Source organism: Salmo salar, chromosome ssa15 (assembly GCF_905237065.1).
Source record: "Salmo salar chromosome ssa15, Ssal_v3.1, whole genome shotgun sequence".
Lineage (NCBI taxonomy): Eukaryota > Metazoa > Chordata > Actinopteri > Salmoniformes > Salmonidae > Salmo > Salmo salar.
Genome location: NC_059456.1, coordinates 89,729,994 through 89,752,718, shown reverse-complemented (window position 1 = coordinate 89,752,718; position 22,725 = coordinate 89,729,994). Strand labels below are relative to the sequence as shown.

The 22,725-nt window shown below is 45.5% G+C and overlaps 1 protein-coding gene across 3 annotated transcripts in view; it reads left to right on the top strand.

Annotated features, from left to right (window-relative positions):
* The window catches only part of magi3a (membrane associated guanylate kinase, WW and PDZ domain containing 3a), a 315,880-nt gene that overhangs the window by 215,493 nt on the left and 77,662 nt on the right, over window positions 1-22,725 (top strand). For all 3 annotated transcript variants that reach the window (XM_014146803.2, XM_045696258.1, XM_014146804.2), the window contains exons 2-3: window positions 5,287-5,403; window positions 9,898-10,017. In XM_014146803.2, the coding sequence (XP_014002278.2) occupies window positions 5,287-5,403; window positions 9,898-10,017 (237 nt within the window). The remainder of the gene's footprint in view (window positions 1-5,286; window positions 5,404-9,897; window positions 10,018-22,725) is intronic.

The window sequence follows — 22,725 nt, the reverse complement described above, 5'->3', positions numbered from 1 at the left end:
AATCCCAGATCAACAGCAAAGGACCTTGTGAAGATGCTGGAGGAAACAGGTACAAAAGTATCTATATCCACAGTAAAACGAGTCCTATATTGACATAACCTGAAAGGCTGCTCACCAAGGAAGAAGCCACTGCTCCAAAACCGCCATAAAAAAGCCAGACTACTGTTTGCAACTGCACATGGGGACAAAGATCGTACTTTTTGGAGAAATGTCCTCTGGTCTGATGAAACAAAAATAGAACTGTTTGGCCATAATGACCATCGTTATGTTTGGAGGAAAAAGGGGGAGGCTTGCAAGCCGAAGAACACCATCCCAACTGTGAAGCACAGGGGTGGCAGCATCATGTTGTGGGGGTGCTTTGCTGCAGGAGGGACTGGTGCACTTCACAAAGTAGATGGCATCATGAGGTAGGAAAACTATGTGGATATATTGAAGCAACATCTCAAGACATCAGTCAGGAAGTTAAAGCTTGGTCGCAAATGGGTCTTCCAGATGGACAATGACCCCAAGCATACATCCAAAGTTGTGGCAAAATGGCTTATGGACAACAAAGTCAAGGTATTGGAGTGGCCATCACAAAGCCCTGACCTCAATCCAATTGAAAATTTGTGGGCAGAACTGAAAAAGCGTGTGCGAGCAAGGAGGCCTACAAACCTGACTTGGTTACACCAGCTCTGTCAGGAGGAATGGGCCAAAATTCACCCAACTTATTGTGGGAAGCTTGTGGAAGGCTAGTCGAATCGTTTGACCCAAGTTAAACAATAAAAAGGCAATGCTACCAAATACTGATTGAGTGTATGTAACTTCTGACCCACTGGGAATGTGATGAAAGAAATAAAACCTGAAATAAATCATTCTCTCTACTATTATTCTGACATTTCACATTCTTAAAATAAAGTGGTGATCCTACCTGACCTAAGATAGGGAATTGTTACTAGGATTAAATGTCAGGAATTGTGAAAAACTGAGTTTAAATGTATTTGGCTAAAGTGTATGAAACTTCCGACTTCAACTGTATGCAGTTAACGAAAATTTATGGGAATATCTGCTCAATCCAAATTTACAACCAACTGATTGTAGCACTACCACAAAAATGGAGGAGGAAGTGGAAAAGGGAGAAGGTAGGGATTTGATCTCCTGCTGATTTTGTACGTTTGCCCACTTACAAAGAAATGATCAGTCTATAATTTTAATAGTAGGTTTATTTGAACAGTGAGAGACAGAATAACACAAAATCCAGAAAATGCATGTAAAAAATGTTATAAAATGATTTGCATTTTAATGAGGGAAATAAGTATTTGACCCCTCTGCAAAACATGACTTAGCACTTGGTGGCAAAACCCTTGTTGGCAATCACAGAGGTCAGACGTTTCTTGTAGTTGGCCACCAGGTTTGCACACATCTCAGGAGGGATTTTGTCCCACTCCTCTTTGCAGATCTTCTCCAAGTCATTAAGGTTTTGAGGCTGACGTTTGGCAACTCGAACCTTCAGCTCCCTCCACAGATTTTCTATGGGATTAAGGTCTGGAGACTGGCTAGTCCACTCCAGGACCTTAATGTGCTTCTTCTTGAGCCACTCCTTTGTTGCCTTGGCCATGTGTTTTGGGTCATTGTCATGCTGGAATACCCATCCACGACCCATTTTCAATGCCCTGGCTGAGGGAAGGAGGTTCTCACCCAAGATTTCACGGTACATGGCCCCGTCCATCGACCCTTTGATGCGGTGAAGTTGTCCTGTCCCCTTAGCAGAAAAACACCCCCAAAGCATAATGTTTCCACCTCTATGTTTGATGGTGGAGATGGTGTTCTTGGGGTCATAGGCAGCATTCCTCCTCCTCCAAACACGGCGAGTTGAGTTGATGTCAAAGAGCTCCATTTTGGTCTCATCTGACCACAACACTTTCACCAGTTGTCCTCTGAATCATTCAGATGTTCATTGGCAAACTTCAGACGGGCATGTATATGTATTCTTGAGCAGGGGGACCTTGCGGGCGCTGCAGGATTTCAGTCCTTCACGGCGTAGTGTGTTACCAATTGTTTTCTTGGTGACTATGGTCCCAGCAGCCTTGAGATCATTGACAAGATCCTCCCGTGTAGTTCTGGGCTGATTCCTCACCGTTCTCATGATCATTGCAACTCCACGAGGTGAGATCTTGCATGGAGCCCCAGGCCGAGGGAGAATGACAGTTCTTTTGTGTTTCTTCCATTTGCGAATAATCGCACCAAATGTTGTCACCTTCTCACCAAGCTGCTTGGCGATGGTCTTGCAGCCCATTCCAGCCTTGTGCAGGTCTACAATTTTGTCCCTGACATCCTTGGAGAGCTCTTTGGTCTTGGCCATGGTGGAGAGTTTGGAATCTGATTGATTGATTGCTTCTGTGGACAGGTGTCTTTTTTACAGGTAACAAGCTGCAGTTAGGAGCACTCCCTTTAAGAGTGTGCTCCTAATCTCAGCTCATTACCTGTATAAAAGACACCTGGGAGCCAGAAATCTTTCTGATTGAGAGGGGTCAAATACTTATTTCCCTCATTAAAATGCAAATCAATTTTATAACATTTTTGACATGCGTTTTTCTGGATTTTCTTGTTGTTATTCTGTCTCTCACTGTTCAAATAAACCTACCATTAAAATTATAGACTGATCTTTCTTTGTCAGTGGGCAAACGTACAAAATCAGCAGGGGATCAAATACTTTTTTCCCCCCACTGTATATTAAAGATACATATTGGCTGAAAGGAACTGGCATAAATAGAAAAATATACCAGTTTCATCTGAGGACAAAAATGTTGACAGCTGCGCCATACAGGTTGCAGGAGGAGATTTTTGATGCACCAATTCCATGGCACATGGTTTATGAACTGGTACAAAAAACGACACTTGACTCAGTACTTAGAGTTTTTAAATTGAAATTATTATATCAAATTCTTGCCACCAACAGACTGCTGTATATATGGGGCATACAACAATCTCAGCAGACTTTGTTTCGACGAGACCGAATCAATGGATCACTTATTCTGTTATTGCCCATATGTAGCTTGTTTCTGGTCACAGGTTCAGGAATGGTTAAAAAATCACAACATGCACTTAATATTAACCTTACAAATAGCAGTGTTGGACAATCTGGAAAGCCATAGCCAATCAATAAATAATATAATAATACTTGTATATGATTTAGAAAGATACAAAAATGTTGTAAAACATCACAGCACAATTGAAAATATATTTCACATGGAAACCAAACAAGCGGTTGGTCTATGGTGATAGGTGGGATGGGCTGACAGTGACTGAGGGTTGGGATTAAAGAGTTTGTTTTGTAATGTATTGTTGTTATATTTAAAAGTACCATGTATGTAAAATGTATATGTAAAATGAATGCATATGTAGCAAAAAAGCTGTAAGATATTTGTCCTCCGAAGAGGGGGGTGGTGGAGGGATAAATAAATGGTATATATAAATAAATAAATGTTATTAATATTCATTTGCATATATTCCCGTTAATTCCCATATATTCCCGTTAATTCCCACAGAAAGTTTCCACCTCTGAATACTCCCCAAAATGTGCAACCCTACTCAATACTCAAACTACATTTGCATTTGACATACTCTCCCATGTGTCTGCATATGCCACTGCATTACAAGGCAATGAAGGCATTCACATATTGTCACATGATATTGGGTAGGCCTATATGAAAGATTATGCAACTCTCTGAGTAGCTTTCTGCATATCCTTACAGTTTAAGGGGAATGGTGATGCTGAATGAGAGCACAGAAAAGGTACTCTAATGACAATTTTTATCCAGATATTGTGTAATGAAGGATTTCCATAGACTATTTTTACAGTGACCGTAATAATCAAAACTATGTATACTATCCTCTGGGCCTCTGGGTGAAAGTTAGGAACAGGGTATATTAGTATGCGTCTGAGTCAACCAGTTGAATGTCACTAATCTGCCATCTCAGTGGGCAGTCCCTTTCATCACCCTGGGGGACGAATCAGACCGCAGGAAAAGCTACGACTTGTTTTGATTCCATATATTTGTGAGTAAGGTGGGCGATCTCGCCATGACACCCCTCTATGACTGCCGGTATTTCCACTTTATTGAGCTAACCAGTGTCCATCAGCAGAGCCTGTTCCTAGACACACACTGTATCATGCTATGAAGGTTGGTATTAAACGTTTTCAATTCCCCAATCAAGATTAATAGTTAAAAGCATGTGCAGGGTGGGCTGCTTAAACATTTAAAATGCGTTATTCTCAACAGACTCCGTTTGCAGATATTTTTCCTCCTTTTGAATAAATGCATCTCTTTGCTCCGACAGTCCTTATGTCCAGTATGTGCATTTCTGGGGAGTACCCACAGTGATTATAAAGCCTGTTACATTCACCGGGCCTTCGTTCATCAGGGTGGACCAAACGAAGGCAAACACATACCCTGCAGTCAGTGACAGCTGGTTGTGAGTGAGGGGAGAGAAACAGAGAAACAATGGGTATTGATGCTAACAACACTATAACTGGCGTCCTCTCAAAGCACATCCAACCCACCCTGAGGAAGACGCCTTGCATCTCTCTCTCTCTCTCACACACACTTCTAAAGAACAAACCGCTGGAGCCTGAGCTGATACTCAGAGAGGGATCCTGTTCACACACCAGGGAATGTTCTCTCTCTAACCCCCCCTCCCGCCGAGGGGATGCCTGAATTCCCCTCATCCTTCAGGTTGAAGAACATCCCCCAAACGTCCTCCATCTGCCTGAACTTCTGTTGCTCCTCCAAGGCAGCAACAGTGCCAGCCATTGAGTTATGTTCTCCTGTTATTCATGTATGCATCTGGATACTTGGTGATTCAAGCCAATTAATATTTCACCTTTGTCTTACATGACAGCTCCTCTACCAACGGAGCCTATAGCCCCCCCGACCCCCCGAACAACAATGCTGTCACACAGCCCAGAAATGTCTAAACTGTCCTCCTACACACACTCTCGCTGGGGGCATGCTTTCCATCACAGTCACCGGTACCTGTCAGATAGTTTTGAAAGTGATGATGGATCTTTCTCATTTACACACTGGTGGTTATGCGTTTAGAGTTCCCGACTGTTTAAGAACACTGGTGGTGATGCGATTAGAGTTCCCGACTGTTTAAGAACACTGGTGGTGATGCGATTAGAGTTCCCGACTGTTTAAGAATGTTTGAGGATGGTCTAAATTACGTTTCGTGAATGTCCTGTGTGTGGTGTGTGTTCCCTCCGACATTGTACTGTGCTGACCCAGATGTTTCTCCTCTCCACAGGCAAGGTTCTGAATACAGACCTGCGTCACTACCTCAGCCTACAGTTCCAGAAAGGTTCGCTGGACCACAAGCTCCAGCAGGTGATCAGGGACAACCTGTACCTGCGCACCATTCCCTGTGAGTAGTAACGCCCCGGGCTTCCCCTCTGTTCTTCTCAGAGTTTCCTGTCTACTCCATAAGTGCCTGCTCGTTAACGGCTGTTCCATGTGAGTAGGACACCTTTAGATCTCAAGACTGACGGTCACTAGCACTTCAGTAGCCAAGCGATCCTATTTGGCCCTGCCATCAGATAGAAATGCCCCCTTCACAGGGGTCCATTAATCAGCAGAGCAGTTTGCTTTTCCCAAAAGGCATGCTACAAATGCTTGGCATTTGTTGGAACCATCCTCCTCAGAACCCTCTGCTTGTGTCTGGATTGGTGAAGTAAGAGAGTGATTAGAGGAAGAGTGACTTGTCAATCACACTCCTTCACTTCCACCGTTCCATCTCTCTGTCCCTCATTCTTTTTCTCTCCTCTTGGCGCTGTGTGTTTATCATGGATTCTTCTTCTCTCCTAAATGGGGGCATTCTATGCCACATCTCTGAGGTCAACAAAGCAGCCGTCAAACCTTCACTATAAAGGCCATCAACTTCACACACATAACTACTCTTTGATAGATGAGTTAGGAGATCTCTCACTCCATTTTCAAATACTAATATGTATGTAGGCCTTGGAAGTTCATCTCCAGAATATAATATGCATGTAATTATGTTTAATTAATGTATATTTCCATAGTAACCTAATTCCTTCTAAGTACTTAAAGAGTGGTGCCAACTCTATGCTTCATCCACCCACTATGAATGACTCCCCTGTGTTTGAGCGTGTTTCTCTGGGCCTTTAAAACAAGGACTCCCCTTAATGACTCCCCTGTGTTTGTGCGTGTTTCTCTGGGCCTTTAAAACAAAGACTCCCCTTAATGACTCCCCTGTGTTTGAGCGTGTGTCTCTGGGCCTTTAAAACAAGGACTCCCCTGTGTTTGAGCGTGTTTCTCTGGGCCTTTAAAACACAGGGATAAATAAGTGGTGTGGAAAAGCTTTTTATTTTTATACCCTAGTGGTTTTTAAATGAACAAAAGGGCAAATTGGCGGGATTCAAAGTGCAAAGTGCAGATTTTCTACGATACTCTGCCGAATTACATGGCAATTACTCCCCATTTCACAAATTATTAATGCTACAGGACACATTTATATAATCTTTGAGTCACTTTTAATTAGCATATAAAGCGGTTTTAATTTGTGACTTTGTTATGAGGGAGAGCCACCCATCCTCTCCTGAACGGCAGGTTTTTTCATGTGGAAATATAATGCTGATGAATAATTGGGAATAACAGGCAACTAAATAAATTGCTGATGTTCGTTTTCACTAGATGGATACAGTATAACTATATTTATATTTAGTGTCTGTCAGTTTCATGAGTTAATGCATTGTTAATGTTCTCAGTATATAAATCATTAGGGGCTATATAGACGACTGCAGACATTAATGGTAAATACTGTTTTGTGAAAAAATGTATAAAAAAGCCATACAAATTCTGAGGGGAAAATGTACTACGGTTAGTAAGTACGCCAGGCTCTAATGCAGCTCATATTGAATTACTATGGCTTTACAGTCATACATTGTATCATTTCAAGCATTGACCCTAGTCTAAGCCTAGTTAGTCTCTAGTGCATGGCTGCTTGTTTCTGCCTCCTCCTCATCAGTGCTAGGGGTTATATTTTGACTGGTGGTGCAGGTCAGCATATGACCCATGTCGCCACTGGTTAGCCACTGATGTTTGTGTGACTGTGAATGGCGTTTCACAGTGCAGGGAGCCGCTGCTTATCCTCTGCTGTGCGACTGCAACCTTCCACAATACATGGAGCCCGAATGGTCTCGGAGTCTCTCCCTGGTATCCAGAATGGCTGCTTGGCCCCGCTCTGCCTCTCCTCATCGCAGCCCTCTGAATGGCAGCTCAGAGAGAGGAGCGTGACTTCTCCCCAGTCTCCTCCTGAACACACGGGCAGAGACATCATTAAAGGTCACTGACGAGAAAGAAGGGAAGAGAAAGGACAGAAAAGGTAGGAAGGAGAGTCAGTGCCAGGGGCCCAAATCACCACATAATCCTTGAAGCTTGGCTGAACCCTCTGCCTCCTCTTCTCCTCTGGGCAGTAATATCCGTAGTGGCACCGCAGTAAGCTCTGAGGCTCACTGGGAGATAACAAAGAGAGAAGGATGACAAAACTGTATAAGAAAAGGTGCCCCAGGTATTCAATCCAAATAATAGTTTTCTCTTAAGAAGATTTAAGTATCTTCCATTAAACTTTTTCTAAGCCTGTGAAACAAGACACCATAACTATAATCATAGATAGCTTTTCCGTTAATAGTGAATATCTACTCTGAGTGGACAAAACATTAGGAACACCATCCTAATAATGAGTTGCCCCCCCCCCCATTTGCCCTCATAACAGCCTCAATTCGTTGGGGCATGGACTCAACAAGGTATTGAAAGTGTTCCGCAGGGATGTTGGCCCATTTTGATTCCAACACTTCCTACAGATGTGTCAAGTTCGCTGGATGTCCTTTGGGTGCCAGACCATTCTTGATACACACAGGAAATTGTAAACCATGAAAAACCCAACTGTGATGCAGTTCTTGATACACTCAAACCGGTGCGCCTGGCACCTACTACCATACCCTGTTCATGGGCACTTAAATCTTTTGTCTTGCCCATTCAGCATCTGAATGGCACACACACATTCTTGGAATAGGAGTTGTCTATTGGAAGCCAGACACGACAGGGTCAGGTCTCAATGTGAATATGTGTAATAGCCTTCCAGTAGTGTGTATTACATTTGATCCTGGTCTTCCTGTAAGCAGCTTAAGCAGCTGGCAGTGTTTCATGGTGGGGACGCTTCCCTGTGTAAACTGATACACTCATTGTTTTTTTTCTGGGACTGTGTGTGTGTCTCTCTCTCTGTCTCTGTCTCTCTCTCTGTCTCTCTCTCTGTCTCTGTCTCTCTCTTTGTCTCTCTGTCTCTCTGTCTCTGTCTCTGTGTTCCACTGTCTGGGCTGTTCCACAACAATATGCTACCTAATGCAGAAAAGTGCCAATTCATCTTCACTACATCCACTCCAAATAACCTAATACCTTTTAATGATGTTTGCGTTTTTGTCCTGCTGTTCAGTATTGTTTTGGTTCGATAGTTTCATTTCTTCAAAGGTGACATTTTTGAGAACATTAACAAAGGATGAAAGTCAGTTCAAGTGTTGTTTTCTCATGCTGTTTCTGAACAGAGTGAAATTTAAATCGGAATCCAATTTCCTCCCAAGGCGTTTTACGTCACACCTCCCTGTTCCTGTCCCTCACCTCCCTCACCCTCACCCTCACCTCCATCTCCCACATCTCCATCTCCCTCTCCCCCCTCTCCCTCTCCTCCCTCACTTTTTACCCTGATCCCAGCACTAACTTTTGTCTGGTGTCTACTTCAAATGACCCGTTCTTGATTATCCTCTCTCCTCTACCTCAAAAGACAGACTGAATCCTTGATTCTTCCCCTCTGGTGAGTCAGATTGTTACATGAGAAAGACTGAGCCATGTAACTCTCAAGCAGGACTGTCAACATCTCAGTACACTAAATTGTAGGAATAGTGGTTGTAGCCTAAATCTGTTCTGAAACCAGTTTTCCAAGTGCAAACACAAGAATACAGTATTCCGTTTTTCCTATGTTTCTCTGTTCAAGGATTCTCATATTACTGTCTTTGTTGCTCCTTTGGTCTCTGATTCAACCTCTGATAGAATACAATAGTCTACTTTATCAGATGAACAGGATGGAGGGGGGGAATATGGAGGAAAGGAGGTTCAGGAGATGGAGGGAGGTTCAGGAGAGATAGTATTAAAGGATTCCATTTGGGCTTCTGTCAGGTTGCAGTTCACTTGAGGTAAACACCCAATTATATCTGAGCCATGTACCCTGATGTGTAAAATGATTCCAATATATTTATACTTGTTTCAATGTATTTCGGATGAGGGGAAACACTTGTTTAAAGGACCAGCTTGTTGGAGTCAGCTGCAGTACAAAGACAGTTACAGCAGATGATATTTTAATGACTGCTCCATGCTTGGTTTATACTGGCATGTAGTATACAGTGCTGCACTTTCCAGATCGAAAACCAGAATTTTACGCAATTTGGGGTGAAGAATAGAGATGAAGGATGGAGAAAGACAGAACAGGAAGAGAAATAAAAAAGGTCTGGAATGTTTTTCAACTGTTGCTTTTATATAGTTTGTTATTGTCAAAACAGAAAAGGGGAAAAGCTCTGGAGATGAACATACCTCAGAACTCCTTGAAACAACCCATCTTCTACCGTTGTGTCACCCCAAACAAAAGTCAGTTTCAGTGTTCTTTTTCATATCCACCTCCCACTTTCGTAATGGATTCCATTCTGCCCTCATTAGAATAATCTATTCATAGCTTAGTTGAAAATGGTTTCTATCCTTCTTCTGTGTATACATAGCCTGATCGGCATCTCGACTCTGCCCCATAAAACTGTCTGTTTTCCTCACTCTGTGTCTGTTGTGTTGTCTCTGGCAGGTACCACGCGGCAGCCCAGAGAGGGGGAGGTTCCTGGAGTGGACTATAACTTCATCAGTGTGGGGGACTTCCGCGTTCTGGAGGAGAGTGGCCTGCTGCTGGAGAGTGGAACATACGACGGTTGGTCTGAGGGTCTGGGGGAAGTGTATGGGAGGAGGACATTACAACACCACCCAGTAACACTATTCCCCACGACTTATGCATTGTTTGTTTACTCATGTATAGTACCTGCTGAGCTGTCACTGTCATCCAGGTCATCAGATAAATTCCATATGAAGATGGCATTCATGCATTGTAAATGTAAAAGGAAGTAGGTCTAGCTTCCCAAGAGTTTCTTCCGGAGCAACATAGCATAGTCCCACTTAGCATTCAAAGTAGGTTGATGATTTCTCAGAAGCCAGCGGTCAGCATTGTGACAGAGAACCCTGGAGGCTTGGACCCTCATAGCCAGTCATATTCAGAATGCACCAGTACGCAGGATAAATGATACGTCCTCACAGGGAGGCCATATAGCAGGCTGATCTACATATGGCTGCTTCAGCTCTATCTTGGGATGTTACTTATTAATGTAGGTCCTTCTGACCTCCGAGGAATCTCCACTGGACAACTGAGGCATAGACACACACACACACACCCGCACATGTGCACACGCAAAAACATTTTCTCTTGCTCTCTCTCTTTCTCTCTCTCTCTCTCTCTCTCTCTCTCTCTCTCTCTCTCTCTCTCATGAGATTGAGTTTTTGTTCACAAGGGAATGTGTAACATTTTGTCAATGATCTCCCTGTGAGTCAATCTGTGACTTAGAGCCTGGTTTATTACCGGCAGCCCCATTCCTTTGGTCTGAAGGGAAGTCTATGCCAGGCTGGATCTATGTGTGGATGGTTGCCTTTTCACATCAACCAAGCCGCCAGTGGGACTAATCTCTGTGATCTCTGGAGAGACAGGCAGGGCCTGATTACCTGTGGCTGTGGAGGTGATCTGTCAGGGAGTGACTAGGTCCAAGGTTACAGCTCTATGTTAACCATTCTCTGTCTGTATTACAGACTCTGGCCTTGACCTTTGGCCCTTGGTTGAAAGGAGGTTTGTGGTCAATGTTTTGGATGGACACAGGTCTTTCACCCTCCCTCCCTCCCTCCCTCCCTCCCTCCCTCCCTCCCTCCCTCCCTCCCTCCCTCCCTCCCTCCTCCCAGGCAGAGTGGCTAACTCAAACTCAGGGAGGAAAGTGCGAACAAAGGTTAGAGCTGTTTTATTTCTCAATAGGCACTGAGAGGCTGATTGGCCTTTCTTGCAGTTGAGAGCTGTGCCTTGACTCCAGAGCAGGGTACGTGAGAGTCTATACACCAGGGTTCATAACTTGTCTTCCTCCTCTCTCTCTACCACTCAGATTAGACACCAGCCACAGGCCAGCCAGGACAACATTAATTATAGAAGCGAGAATTGGCCAGAAAAGAAAGCACTGATAGAAAAAATACTGAGATAAGAAATAATGGGTTTGTTTATGGAAGCTGTAGGCCTGACTCAGTGAGGTACTGATAGAGGAGCTGTGCCTGTGATGCTTCTGTATTGTAGAGAGCACAGAGCAGCAGCTTATAGAGCGCGTCTTATTACAGAATAACTATCTTCAAAGTAATGACTCGGAACGTCGGCTTGTGAAATAAAAGCTTATTTTAGTAATACTACTTGTTCACATTACATTTAACAGCTTTAGATTTTACAAAACAATAAAAGAAAGTTGCTGGCGAAAGACAGGATAATCACTTGTCACTTGTACAAAGCTGGCGCGTTCTCTGTTTTTCTACTACCTGTCGCAAGGCATTCTGGTACTTGCAGTCAATAGCATAATCCAACACTATCCAAAACAACATAAATATGTATGTAGTTCTCTCAATCTCCATCACACAAATTCTAATACAATTACATATGTAAATGACTGTAAATAAAATATCTTTAGATACAGCTCAATTAATGAACTGTAAACATGAACTCTGTAACCCATTAGAAGTTACAACACGTATAGGTCTTTGAAGCGCTCCAGTAGAGCTGAGTATTACTGAAGATAAGACCAGCCAGGGCAATGGGCCAGCTCACAGGACTGGGGAGGGAGGGAGAGGGCGAAGGGGCTGTACTGAGAAGACAAACAGAGGACAATCCCAGAGAGAAGGATTAACAAACGCTTCAATGCTGAGAAATGTCAGAGTATAGAATGCGGTAGATTTTCTGTGTTTCACTGTGGGTCTAAAAAGACAAACACATATTGGACGAAAGTATACAGACTCACTCGATGCAGTTAAAAGAATCCCCTTATCACTCGATGCAGTTAAAAAGAATCCCCTTATCACTCGATGCAGTTAAAAGAATCCCCTTATCACTCGATGCAGTTAAAAAGAATCCCCTTATCACTCGATGCAGTTAAAAAGAATCCCCTTATCACTCGATGCAGTTAAAAAGAATCCCCTTATCACTCGATGCAGTTAAAAGAATCCCCTTATCACTCGATGCAGTTAAAAAGAATCCCCTTATCACTCGATGCAGTTAAAAAGAATCCCCTTATCACTCGATGCAGTTAAAAAGAATCCCCTTTATCACTACATGCAGCCATATTCTAATGTACATGGTGGCTGTGCATTGGCTAAAGTGGGGACTTGGGGAAGTGCTTATTAGAGGCAGTAGGTCTGGCCTTTAACACTGAAACCTCTGAGCTGGGAGCTGCTGTAGTCTAGTAGAAACATCTATTAACACTGGCTCACCCTCACAGCAGAGGAATGTGGAGTTGAAAAGGGTGGCTGTGGAGTCGTGGGAATCGATGCCCAGCAGACTGCCCGCTCTGTGCCAGCAGCGGAAGGAAGCCCGTCTACTCTGGAGAAGCCTATCTATTCTGCCAGCCTGTGAAGGCTGGGCATGCTGCTGGGCAGTGGGCGCTAAGCAGGAGAGAGAGGGGGCTCATCCTCCATGATTAATGAGTGTCTGTGGGCATGGCCTTGCCTGGCTAGTTAAGAGGCAGAGAGAGAGAGGGGAAAGGACAGAATGAGATATGGAGAGAAAGAAAGAGAGGGGGAAAATGAGTGTGTTAGAGCGGAGAGAGAAAAGACTTAAGTGGTGTTCCAGGGATGCGAGCATAATGGCTGTGTCCCCTGGTGTGCTAGCGCTATCTATTCACCACAGAGAGTGATGGCGAGAGGAACTCTTTTTAGCACACAAGGCCATGAGAGGAACAGTGAAATTGAGAGAAAAGGAGTGAGAGCTCAGACTGGCACTGCTATCCATGTTTTGTTGGCTGCTGCCCTACTGAGGTTCTCACAGGTTGGGCACAGGATGCCTACTCTAACCAGTTTGCATGACTTCTACATCTCTGACAGAACAGTAACACTACCAACACGTCCATGGCCCTGCTGGATCCCCCTGGGCCTGCTGGTTCCCCCTGGGCCTGCTGGATCCCTCTGGGCCTGCTGGATCCCTCTGGGCCTGCTGGATCCCTCTGGGCCTGCTGGTTCCCCCTGGGCCTGCTGGATCCCTCTGGGCCTGCTGGTTCCCCCTGGGCCTGCTGGTTCCCCCTGGGCCTGCTGGATCCCCCTGGGCCTGCTGGATACCTCTGGGCCTGCTGGTTCCCCCTGGGCCTGCTGGTTCCTCCTGGCCCTACTGGTTCCCCCTGGGCCTGCTGGTTCCCCCTGGCCCTACTGGTTCCCCCTGGGCCTGCTGCTGGATTCCCCTGGGCCTGCTGCTGGTTCCCCCTGGGCCTGCTGCTGGTTCCCCCTGGGCCTGCTGGTTCCCCCTGGGCCTGCTGGATCCCTCTGGGCCTGCTGGATCCCTCTGGGCCTGCTGGTTCCCCCTGGGCCTGCTGGATCCCCCTGGGCCTGCTGGTTCCCCCTGGGCCTGCTGGTTCCCCCTGGGCCTGCTGGATCCCCCTGGGCCTGCTGGATCCCCCTGGGCCTGCTGGTTCCCCCTGGCCCTACTGGTTCCCCCTGGGCCTGCTGGTTCCCCCTGGCCCTACTGGTTCCCCCTGGGCCTGCTGGTTCCCCCTGGCCCTACTGGTTCCCCCTGGGCCTGCTGCTGGTTCCCCTGGGCCTGCTGCTGGTTCCCCTGGGCCTGCTGCTGGTTCCCCCTGGGCCTGCTGGATCCCTCTGGGCCTGCTGGATCCCCCTGGGCCTGCTGGTTCCCCCTGGGCCTGCTGGTTCCCCCCGGGCCTGCTGGTTCCCCCTGGGCCTGCTGGATCCCTCTGGGCCTGCTGGATCCCCCTGGGCCTGCTGGATCCCCCTGGGCCTGCTGGATCCCCCTGGGCCTGCTGGATCCCCCTGGGCCTGGACTGTACCCATATAGGCTGGTCATGGATAAAGAATGAGGGGGAAGGTTAAAAAGTAATGTCTCCCTCCCACACACAGCACAGCAGCGACCACCAGTTCCTGGATGTTAATAGAACAGTGCATGTGACTAGCTGAGTAGTGCTCTATGTGAAGGCTGACCCGACTGACTCCAGTATAACGTCTCTGTAGTCCTGGGTCCAAGATGAGGAGGTTGACTGTACTAGTGATGCACGGCATACTGAAACTTCTGTACTTTTTCGATACTAGAACATGAAAAACGGTTCGGTACTAGAATTTTGGTTCCTTTCGGTACTTCTGTCAAATGTGTCTGGCGTCATATATGGATTGAGAGGATCAAGTCTGACTAGTAATTTGAGTGAATATTCTGAAGGGGGCAGTAGTTAGCTAACCAGGCTACTTGCGCTTGAGCATGCAGCTGACACAGCGCGAGCCACTTTTGACAAACAAGCGAGAGGAGACAGGAAATGCTGACAGCATGGCTTCTTCTGAAACATCATACCTCCACACCCGCAGCTTGTTGACAAAACTGGCTGCAGAAGCAAACTATGGGAATATTTTGATTATAGAGCAGATGAGGGCCAGCCCACCGAAACAACTAAGCAAAATGTGTTACAAAGCAGTGCAATGTAAGGGAAGTTTACTTCCAAAACTAAACTATTTTGAGTGACAATGACATGAACATATATTCAGCATGACATTCATGTGAGCATCATAATATCATTACATAACCCAAAAGTAATGTGAAATGTACTCATAACTTGACCACAATATATTTAGCAATATGCTATCTGGGATCCTTGGGATGTCCCTAACCTTAACCCTAACCTAACCTTAACCCTTACCTTAACCATTTAAAATGTCAACTTCAATGGGGGTAAAGTCAGAGTTGGGACCTCCCAAGGACCCCGGATAGCAATATACCATATATTTAGACTACTTTGCGGTTGTCTGGGCTTGTTAGCAGTAGCCACTAGCCAGCCAGCAGCCCTGGGCAGAGCATTGCACCCTGGGAAGTGAAATGCAGTCCTGAAGTCATAGTATGCTGTGTAAAATCCATTGCATTTGTGTGGTGTCACTGTACATGCCGTATCTGCCATACCAACCCTGACTTTTGACCATACTGTACTGCTGTGGAGTATGGATGAGGTTGACTGTAGATAGAACCCTGACTGTACTGCTGTGGAGTATGGATGAGATTGACTGTAGGTAGAACCCTGACTGTGCTGTGGAGTATGGATGAGGTTGACTGTAGATAGAACCCTGACTGTGCTGTGGAGTGTGGATGAGGTTGACTGTAGGTAGAACCCTGACTGTGCTGTGGAGTATGGATGAGGTTGACTGTAGATATAACCCTGACTGTGCTGTGGAGTATGGATGAGGTTGACTGTAGGTAGAACCCTGACTGTGCTGTGGAGTATGGATGAGGTTGACTGTAGATAGAACCCTGACTGTGCTGTGGAGTATGGATGAGGTTGACTGTAGGTAGAACCCTGACTGTGCTGTGGAGTATGGATGAGGTTGACTGTAGATAGAACCCTGACTGTGCTGTGGAGTATGGATGAGGTTGACTGTAGATAGAACCCTGACTGTGCTGTGGAGTATGGATGAGGTTGACTGTAGATAGAACCCTGACTGTGCTGTGGAGTATGGATGAGGTTGACTGTAGGTAGAACCCTGACTGTGCTGTGGAGTATGGATGAGGTTGACTGTAGATAGAACCCTGACTGTGCTGTGGAGTATGGATGAGGTTGACTGTAGGTAGAACCCTGACTGTGCTGTGGAGTATGGATGAGGTTGACTGTAGGTAGAACCCTGACTGTGCTGTGGAGTATGGATGAGGTTGACTGTAGGTAGAACCTTGACTGTACTGCTGTGGAGTATGGATGAGGTTGACTGTAGATAGAACCCTGACTGTGCTGTGGAGTATGGATGAGGTTGACTGTAGGTAGAACCCTGACTGTGCTGTGGAGTATGGATGAGGTTGACTGTAGATAGAACCCTGACTGTGCTGCTGTGGAGTATGGATGAGGTTGACTGTAGGTAGAACCCTGACTGTACTGCTGTGGAGTATGGATGAGGTTGACTGTAGGTAGAACCCTGACTGTGCTGTGGAGTATGGATGAGGTTGACTGTAGGTAGAACCCTGACTGTGATGTGGAGTATGGATGAGGTTGACTGTAGGTAGAACCCTGACTGTGCTGTGGAGTATGGATGAGGTTGACTGTAGATAGAACCCTGACTGTGCTGTGGAGTATGGATGAGGTTGACTGTAGGTAGAACCCTGACTGTGCTGTGGAGTATGGATGAGGTTGACTGTAGGTAGAACCCTGACTGTGATGTGGAGTATGGATGAGGTTGACTGTAGGTAGAACCCTGACTGTGCTGTGGAGTATGGATGAGGTTGACTGTAGATAGAACCCTGACTGTGCAGTGGAGTACTGTATGGCTGAAATGTAAAAGTGTGTTAGACCATGATGAAAGATAATAAACTAAAGTGTCTGCATCCTGCCAGCATGCAGCTGTGCTCCCATATCAACAGGTGTTTTGTTAGCGTGTTGTCATTGTGGTCATGGGAGACTAATCAAATCAAATCAAATTGTATTTGTCACGTGCGCCGAATACAACAGGTGTAGACCTTACAGTGAAATGCTTACTTACAGGCTCTAACCAATAGTGCAAAAAAGGTATTAGGTGAACAGTAGGTAGGTAAAGAAATAAAAACAACAGTAAAAAGACAGGCTATATACAGTAGCGAGGCTATAAAAGTAGCGAGGCTACATACAGACACCGGTTAGTCAGGCTGATTGAGGTAGTATGTACATGTAGATATGGTTAAAGTGACTATGCATATATGATGAACAGAGAGTAGCAGTAGCATAAAAGAGGGGTTGGCGGGTGGTGGGTGGGACACAATGCAGATAGCAAGGTTAGCCAATGGGCGGGAGCAGTGGTTGGTCGGCCCAATTGAGGTAGTATGTACATGAGTGTATAGTTATAGTGACTATGCATATATGATAAACAGAGAGTAGCAGCAGCGTAAAAAGTGGGGTTGGGGGGGCACACAATGCAAATAGTCCAGGTAGACATTTCATTACCTGTTCAGGAGTTGGCTTGGGGGTAAAAACTGTTGAGAAGCCTCCGGTACCGCTTGCCATGCGGTAGTAGAGAGAACAGTCTATGACTGGGGTGGCTGGGGTCTTTGACAATTTTTAGGGCCTTCTTCTGACACTGCCTGGTGTAGAGGTCCTGGATGGCAGGCAACTTGGCCCCAGTGATTTACTGGGCCGTACGCACTACCCTCTGTAGTGCCTTGGGGTCAGAGGCCGAGCAATTGCCATACCAGACAGTGATGCAACCAGTCAGGATGCTCTCCATGTTGCAGTTGTAGAACCTTTTGAGGATCTCAGGACCCATGCCAAATCTTTTTAGTTTTCTGAGGGGGAATAGGCTTTGTCGTGCCCTCTTCACGACTGTCTTGGTGTGTTTGGACCATTCTAGTTTGTTGTTGATGTGGACACCAAGGAACTTGAAGCTCTCAACCTTCTCCACTGCAGCCCCATCGATGAGAATGGGGGCGTGCTCGGTCCTCCTTTTCCTGTAGTCCACAATCATCTCCTTAGCCTTGGTTACGTTGAGGGATAGGTTGTTATTCTGGCACCACCCGGCCAGGTCTCTGACCTCCTCCCTATAGGCTGTCTCATCGTTGTCGATGATCAGGCCTACCACTGTTGTGTCGTCTGCAAACTTAATGATGGTGCTGGAGTCGTGCCTGGCCATGCAGTTGTGGGTGAACAGGGAGTACAGGAGGGGACTGAGCACGCACCCCTGGGGAGCTCCAGTGTTGAGGATCAGCGTAGCAGATGTGTTGCTACCTACCCTCACCACCTGGGGGCGGCCCGTCAGGAAGTCCAGGATCCAGTTGCAGAGGGAGGTGTTTAGTCCCAGGATCCTTAGCTTAGTGATGAGCTTTGAGGGTACTATGGTGTTGAACGCTGAGCTGTAGTCAATGAATAGCATTCTCACATAAATGTTCCTTTTGTCCAGGTGGGAAAGGGCAGTGTGGAGTGCAATAGGGATTGCATCATCTGTGGATCTGTTTGGGCGGTATGCAAATTGGAGTGGGTCTAGGGTTTCTGGGATAATGGTGTTGATGTGAGCCATTATCAACCTTTCAAAGCACTTCATGGCTACGGACGTGAGTGCTACGGGTCTGTAGTCATTTAGGCAGGTTGTGTTTGTGTTCTTGGGCTCAGGGACTATGGTGGTCTGCTTGAAACATGTTGGTATCAATCAGGGACATGTTGAAAATGTCAGTGAAGACACCTGACAGTTGGTCAGCGCATGCCCGGAGCACACATCCTGGTAATCTGTCTGGCCCCTCAGCCGTGTGTATGTTGAACTGTTTAAAGGTCTTACTCACGTCGGCTACGGAGAGTGTGATCACACAGTCGTCCGGGACAGCTGATGCTCTCATGCATGCCTCAGTGTTGCTTGCCTCGAAGCGAGCATAGAAGTGATTTAGCTCGTCTGGTAGGATCGTGTCACTGGGCAGCTCGCGGCTGTACTTCCCTTTGTAGTCTGTAATAGTTTGCAAGCCCTGCCACATAAGACGAGCGTCGGAGCCGGTGTAGTATGATTCAATCTTAGCCCTGTATTGACGCTTTGCCTGTTTGATGGTTCGTCGCAGGGCATAGCAGGATTTCTTGTAAGCTTCCGGGTTAGAGTCCCGCACCTTGAAAGTGGCAGCTCTACCCTTTAGCTCAGTGCGAATATTGCCTGTAATCCATGGCTTCTGGTTGGGGAATGTACGTACAGTCACTGTGGGGACGACGTCCTCGATTAACTTATTGATAAAGCCAGTGACTGATGTGGTGTACTCCTCAATGCCATCGGAAGAATCCCAGAACATGTTCCAGTCTGTGTTAGCAAAACAGTCCAGTAGTTTAGCATCTGCTTATAGACCGAGTCACTGGTGCTTCCTGCTTTAATTTTTGCTTGTAAGCAGGAATCAGGAGGATAGAGTTGTGGTCGGATTTACCAAATGAAGGGCGAGGGAGAGCTTTGTACGCGTCTCTGTGTGTGGAGTACAGGTGATATAGAATTTTTTCCCTCTGGTTGCACATTTAACATGTTGATGGAAAATTTGGTAGAACTGATTTAAGTTTCCCTACATTAAAGTTTCCGGCCACTAGAAGTGCCGCCTGTGGGTGGGTGGTTTCATGTTTGCGTATTTCCTTATACAGCTGACTGAGTGCAATCTTAGTGCCAGCATCTGTCTGTGGTGGTAAATAAACAGCCACGAAAAGTATAGCTGAGAACTCTCTAGGCAAGTAATGTGGCCTGCAATTTATCACAATATACTCAACTTCAGGCGAGCAAAATCTAGAGACTTCCTTAGATTTCGTGCACCAGCTGTTGTTTACAAATATGCACAGACCCCCCCCCGTCTTACCGGAGTGTGCTGTTCTATCTTGCCGGTGCAGCGTATAGCCCGCTAGCTGAATATCCATGTCGTCATTCAGCCACGATTTCGTGAAACATAGGATATTACAGTTTGATGTCCCGTTGGTAGGATATTCGTGATCGTACCTCATCTAGTTTATTGTCCAATGATTGCACGTTGGCCAGTAGTGTTGACGGTAACGGCAGCGTTCCCACTCGCCTTTTCCGGGTCCTGACCAGGCATCCGGTTCTTTGTCCTCTGTACCTGCGTCGCCTCCTCTTGCAAATAACGGGGATGATGGCCCTGTTGGGTGTTTGGAGAATGTCTTGTGCTTCTTTCTTGTTGAAGAAAGAAATCTTTGTCTAATCCGAGGTGAGTAATCGCTGTCCTGATATCCAGAAGCTCTTTTTTGTCGTAAGATACGGTTGCAGAAACGTTATGTACAAAAGAAGTTACAAATAACACATAATAGCACAATTGGTTGGGCGCCCGTAAAACTGCTGCCATATCTTCCGGCGCCATTTCTGCGCTTCCTAGCGTATCTACAATGCCTTCAGAAAGTATTCACACACCTTGACTCTCTGTACCCTACATATACAATTATCTGTAAGGTTCCTCAGTCGAGCAGTGAATTTCAAACACAGATTTAACTACAAAGACCAGGGAGGTTTTCCATTGCCTAGCAAAGAAAGGCACATATTGGCATAGCCACAGGAAGTAGGGGTGCTGAGGGTGCTGCAGCAACACCTGAAAAGTCACACAAAAAAAACAAGGGGAAAAAAATAACACCCAATCACTACAAAGATACAGGCGTCCTTTCTAAGTCAGTTGCTGGAGAGGAAGGAAACCGCTCAGGGATTCCACCATGAGGCCTATGGTGAAACAGTTACAGTGTTTAATGGCTGTGATAGGACAGAACTGAGGATGGTTCAACAACATTGTAGTTACTCCACAATATTAACCTAATTGACAGATTGAAAAGAAGGAAGCCTGTACAGACAAAAAATATTTCAAAACATGCATTCTGTTTGCAATAAGGCGGTAAGGTAAAACTGTTACTAAGGAGTTTTTTAGGATAAAAAAAACGGAATAGAGCTAAGCACAGGCAAAATCTTAGTGGAAAACCTGGTTCAGGCTGCTTTCCAACAGACACTGGGAGATGAATTCACCTTTCAGCAGGACAATAACCTAAAACACAAGGCCTAATACACTGGAGTTGCTGACCAAGACGATGAGTGGCCCAGTTACAGTTTTGACTTAAATCGGCTTGAAAATCTATGGCAAGACAACACTGTATCTCATGTCCACACAGTTGGACTGTATAGTGAGTCTCTCTGGTTCCACCCCCCCCTATTTGTTAACACGTCTCACAAACATTAAACCCACATCAGGAATGTAGCCCCCCCCCCCCACTCTACACACTAGTGATGCGCGGGTTGAACCAGTCTGAAGAACATTGTTTGGTATTCACAACAGAACAGATGTTTGTGATTTAATAAATTATCTCACATGACTAGTGACGGACGGACCAGGCTGAAGGAGTGAATGCAAGCAGTGAAGAACATTTGCATGTTTGTGATCCTCTTGTGTTTGGATGATCAGCATATTCACTCATCTGAGACATTCGGTGAACACTTCTCTCCAGACACACTGCCTAGTCTGGACCAATTCACATAATGCTTAGAGGTGATGGCTGAAGGGCAGGTGGGTGGCAGGCAGGTTGAATAAAGAGAAAACAATACTTTAAAAAAATCCATTAATGCATAATTCTTGTGCAATTTATGTCTATGGACTACATTGATGTTTTTCTCTCATTATTTGAGACTATCTGGCCTTAGTGCGTAAACCTAAGCTTTAGGGCCTAATTGTACATGCACCAAATAGCCTGCACGCTAATCTCCAAATGCTTTTGGGAACGGGCAGAAAAATCAATACACGGAGGCAAAAAGGACGATGACAGAGTTTATTTGAATTAGAGAAAAGTTAGCAAATGGAGAGTTGAAAATAAAGAGACGGGAGGGCCAGAAAGATTTGGTGAAACGGTAAAAGAGGATGATATCAGTGTTGTGTGTGATGATTGTGAGGCATTATACAAATTCAACAGTCACAAGATGGGGACTACAAATAGGCCTATAGCACCTCAAGGGAACTGTATCCTACTGGTTGTATTTGCATTTATTAGTGTTGCCAAGGCAGCAGCTACTCTTCCTGGGGTCCAAACACATTAAAGCACTTACATTACATATAAAACATAAGATACAACGGTTCATCATATAACATTATTACACCACTACATATCTACAATACAAAATGTATAATACTACCATACAACAATATTACTGTGTACGTGTGTGCTAGAGCGCGTGTGTGTGTCTCTTCACAGTCCCCACTGTTCCATAAGGTGTATTTTACCAGTTTAAAAAAAAATCAGATTCTACTGCTTGCATCAGTTACCTGATGTGGAATAGAGATCCACGTAGTCATGGCTCTGTGTAGTACTGTGCGCCTCCCATATTCTGTTCTGGCGGCATGTCTTGTGGGGTATGCATGGGTGTCCAAACTGTGTGCTAGTAGTTTAAACAGACAGCTTGGTACATTCAGGTTGTCAACACTTCTTACAAAAACAAGTAATGATGAAGTCAATCTCTCTTCCACTTTGAGCCATAAGAGATGCATATCATTAATGTTAGCTCCCTGTGTACTTTTAAGGGCCAGCTGTGCTGCCTTGTTCTGAGACAATTGTACTTTTTATAAGTCCCTCTTTGTGGCACCTGACCACACTATTGAACAGTAGTCCAGGTGCGACGAAACTAGGGCCTGTAGGACCTGCCTTGTTAATAATGTTGTTAAGAAGGCAGGGCAACACTTTATTATGGACAGACTTCTCCCCATCTTAGCTACTGTTGTATCAATATGTTTTGACCATGACCGTTTACAATCCAGGGTTACTCCAAGCAGTTTAGTCACCTCAACTTGCTCAGTTTCCACATTACTAATTACAATATTTAGTTGGGGTTTAGGATTTAGTAAATGATTTGCCCCAAATAAAATGCTTTTAGTTTTTGA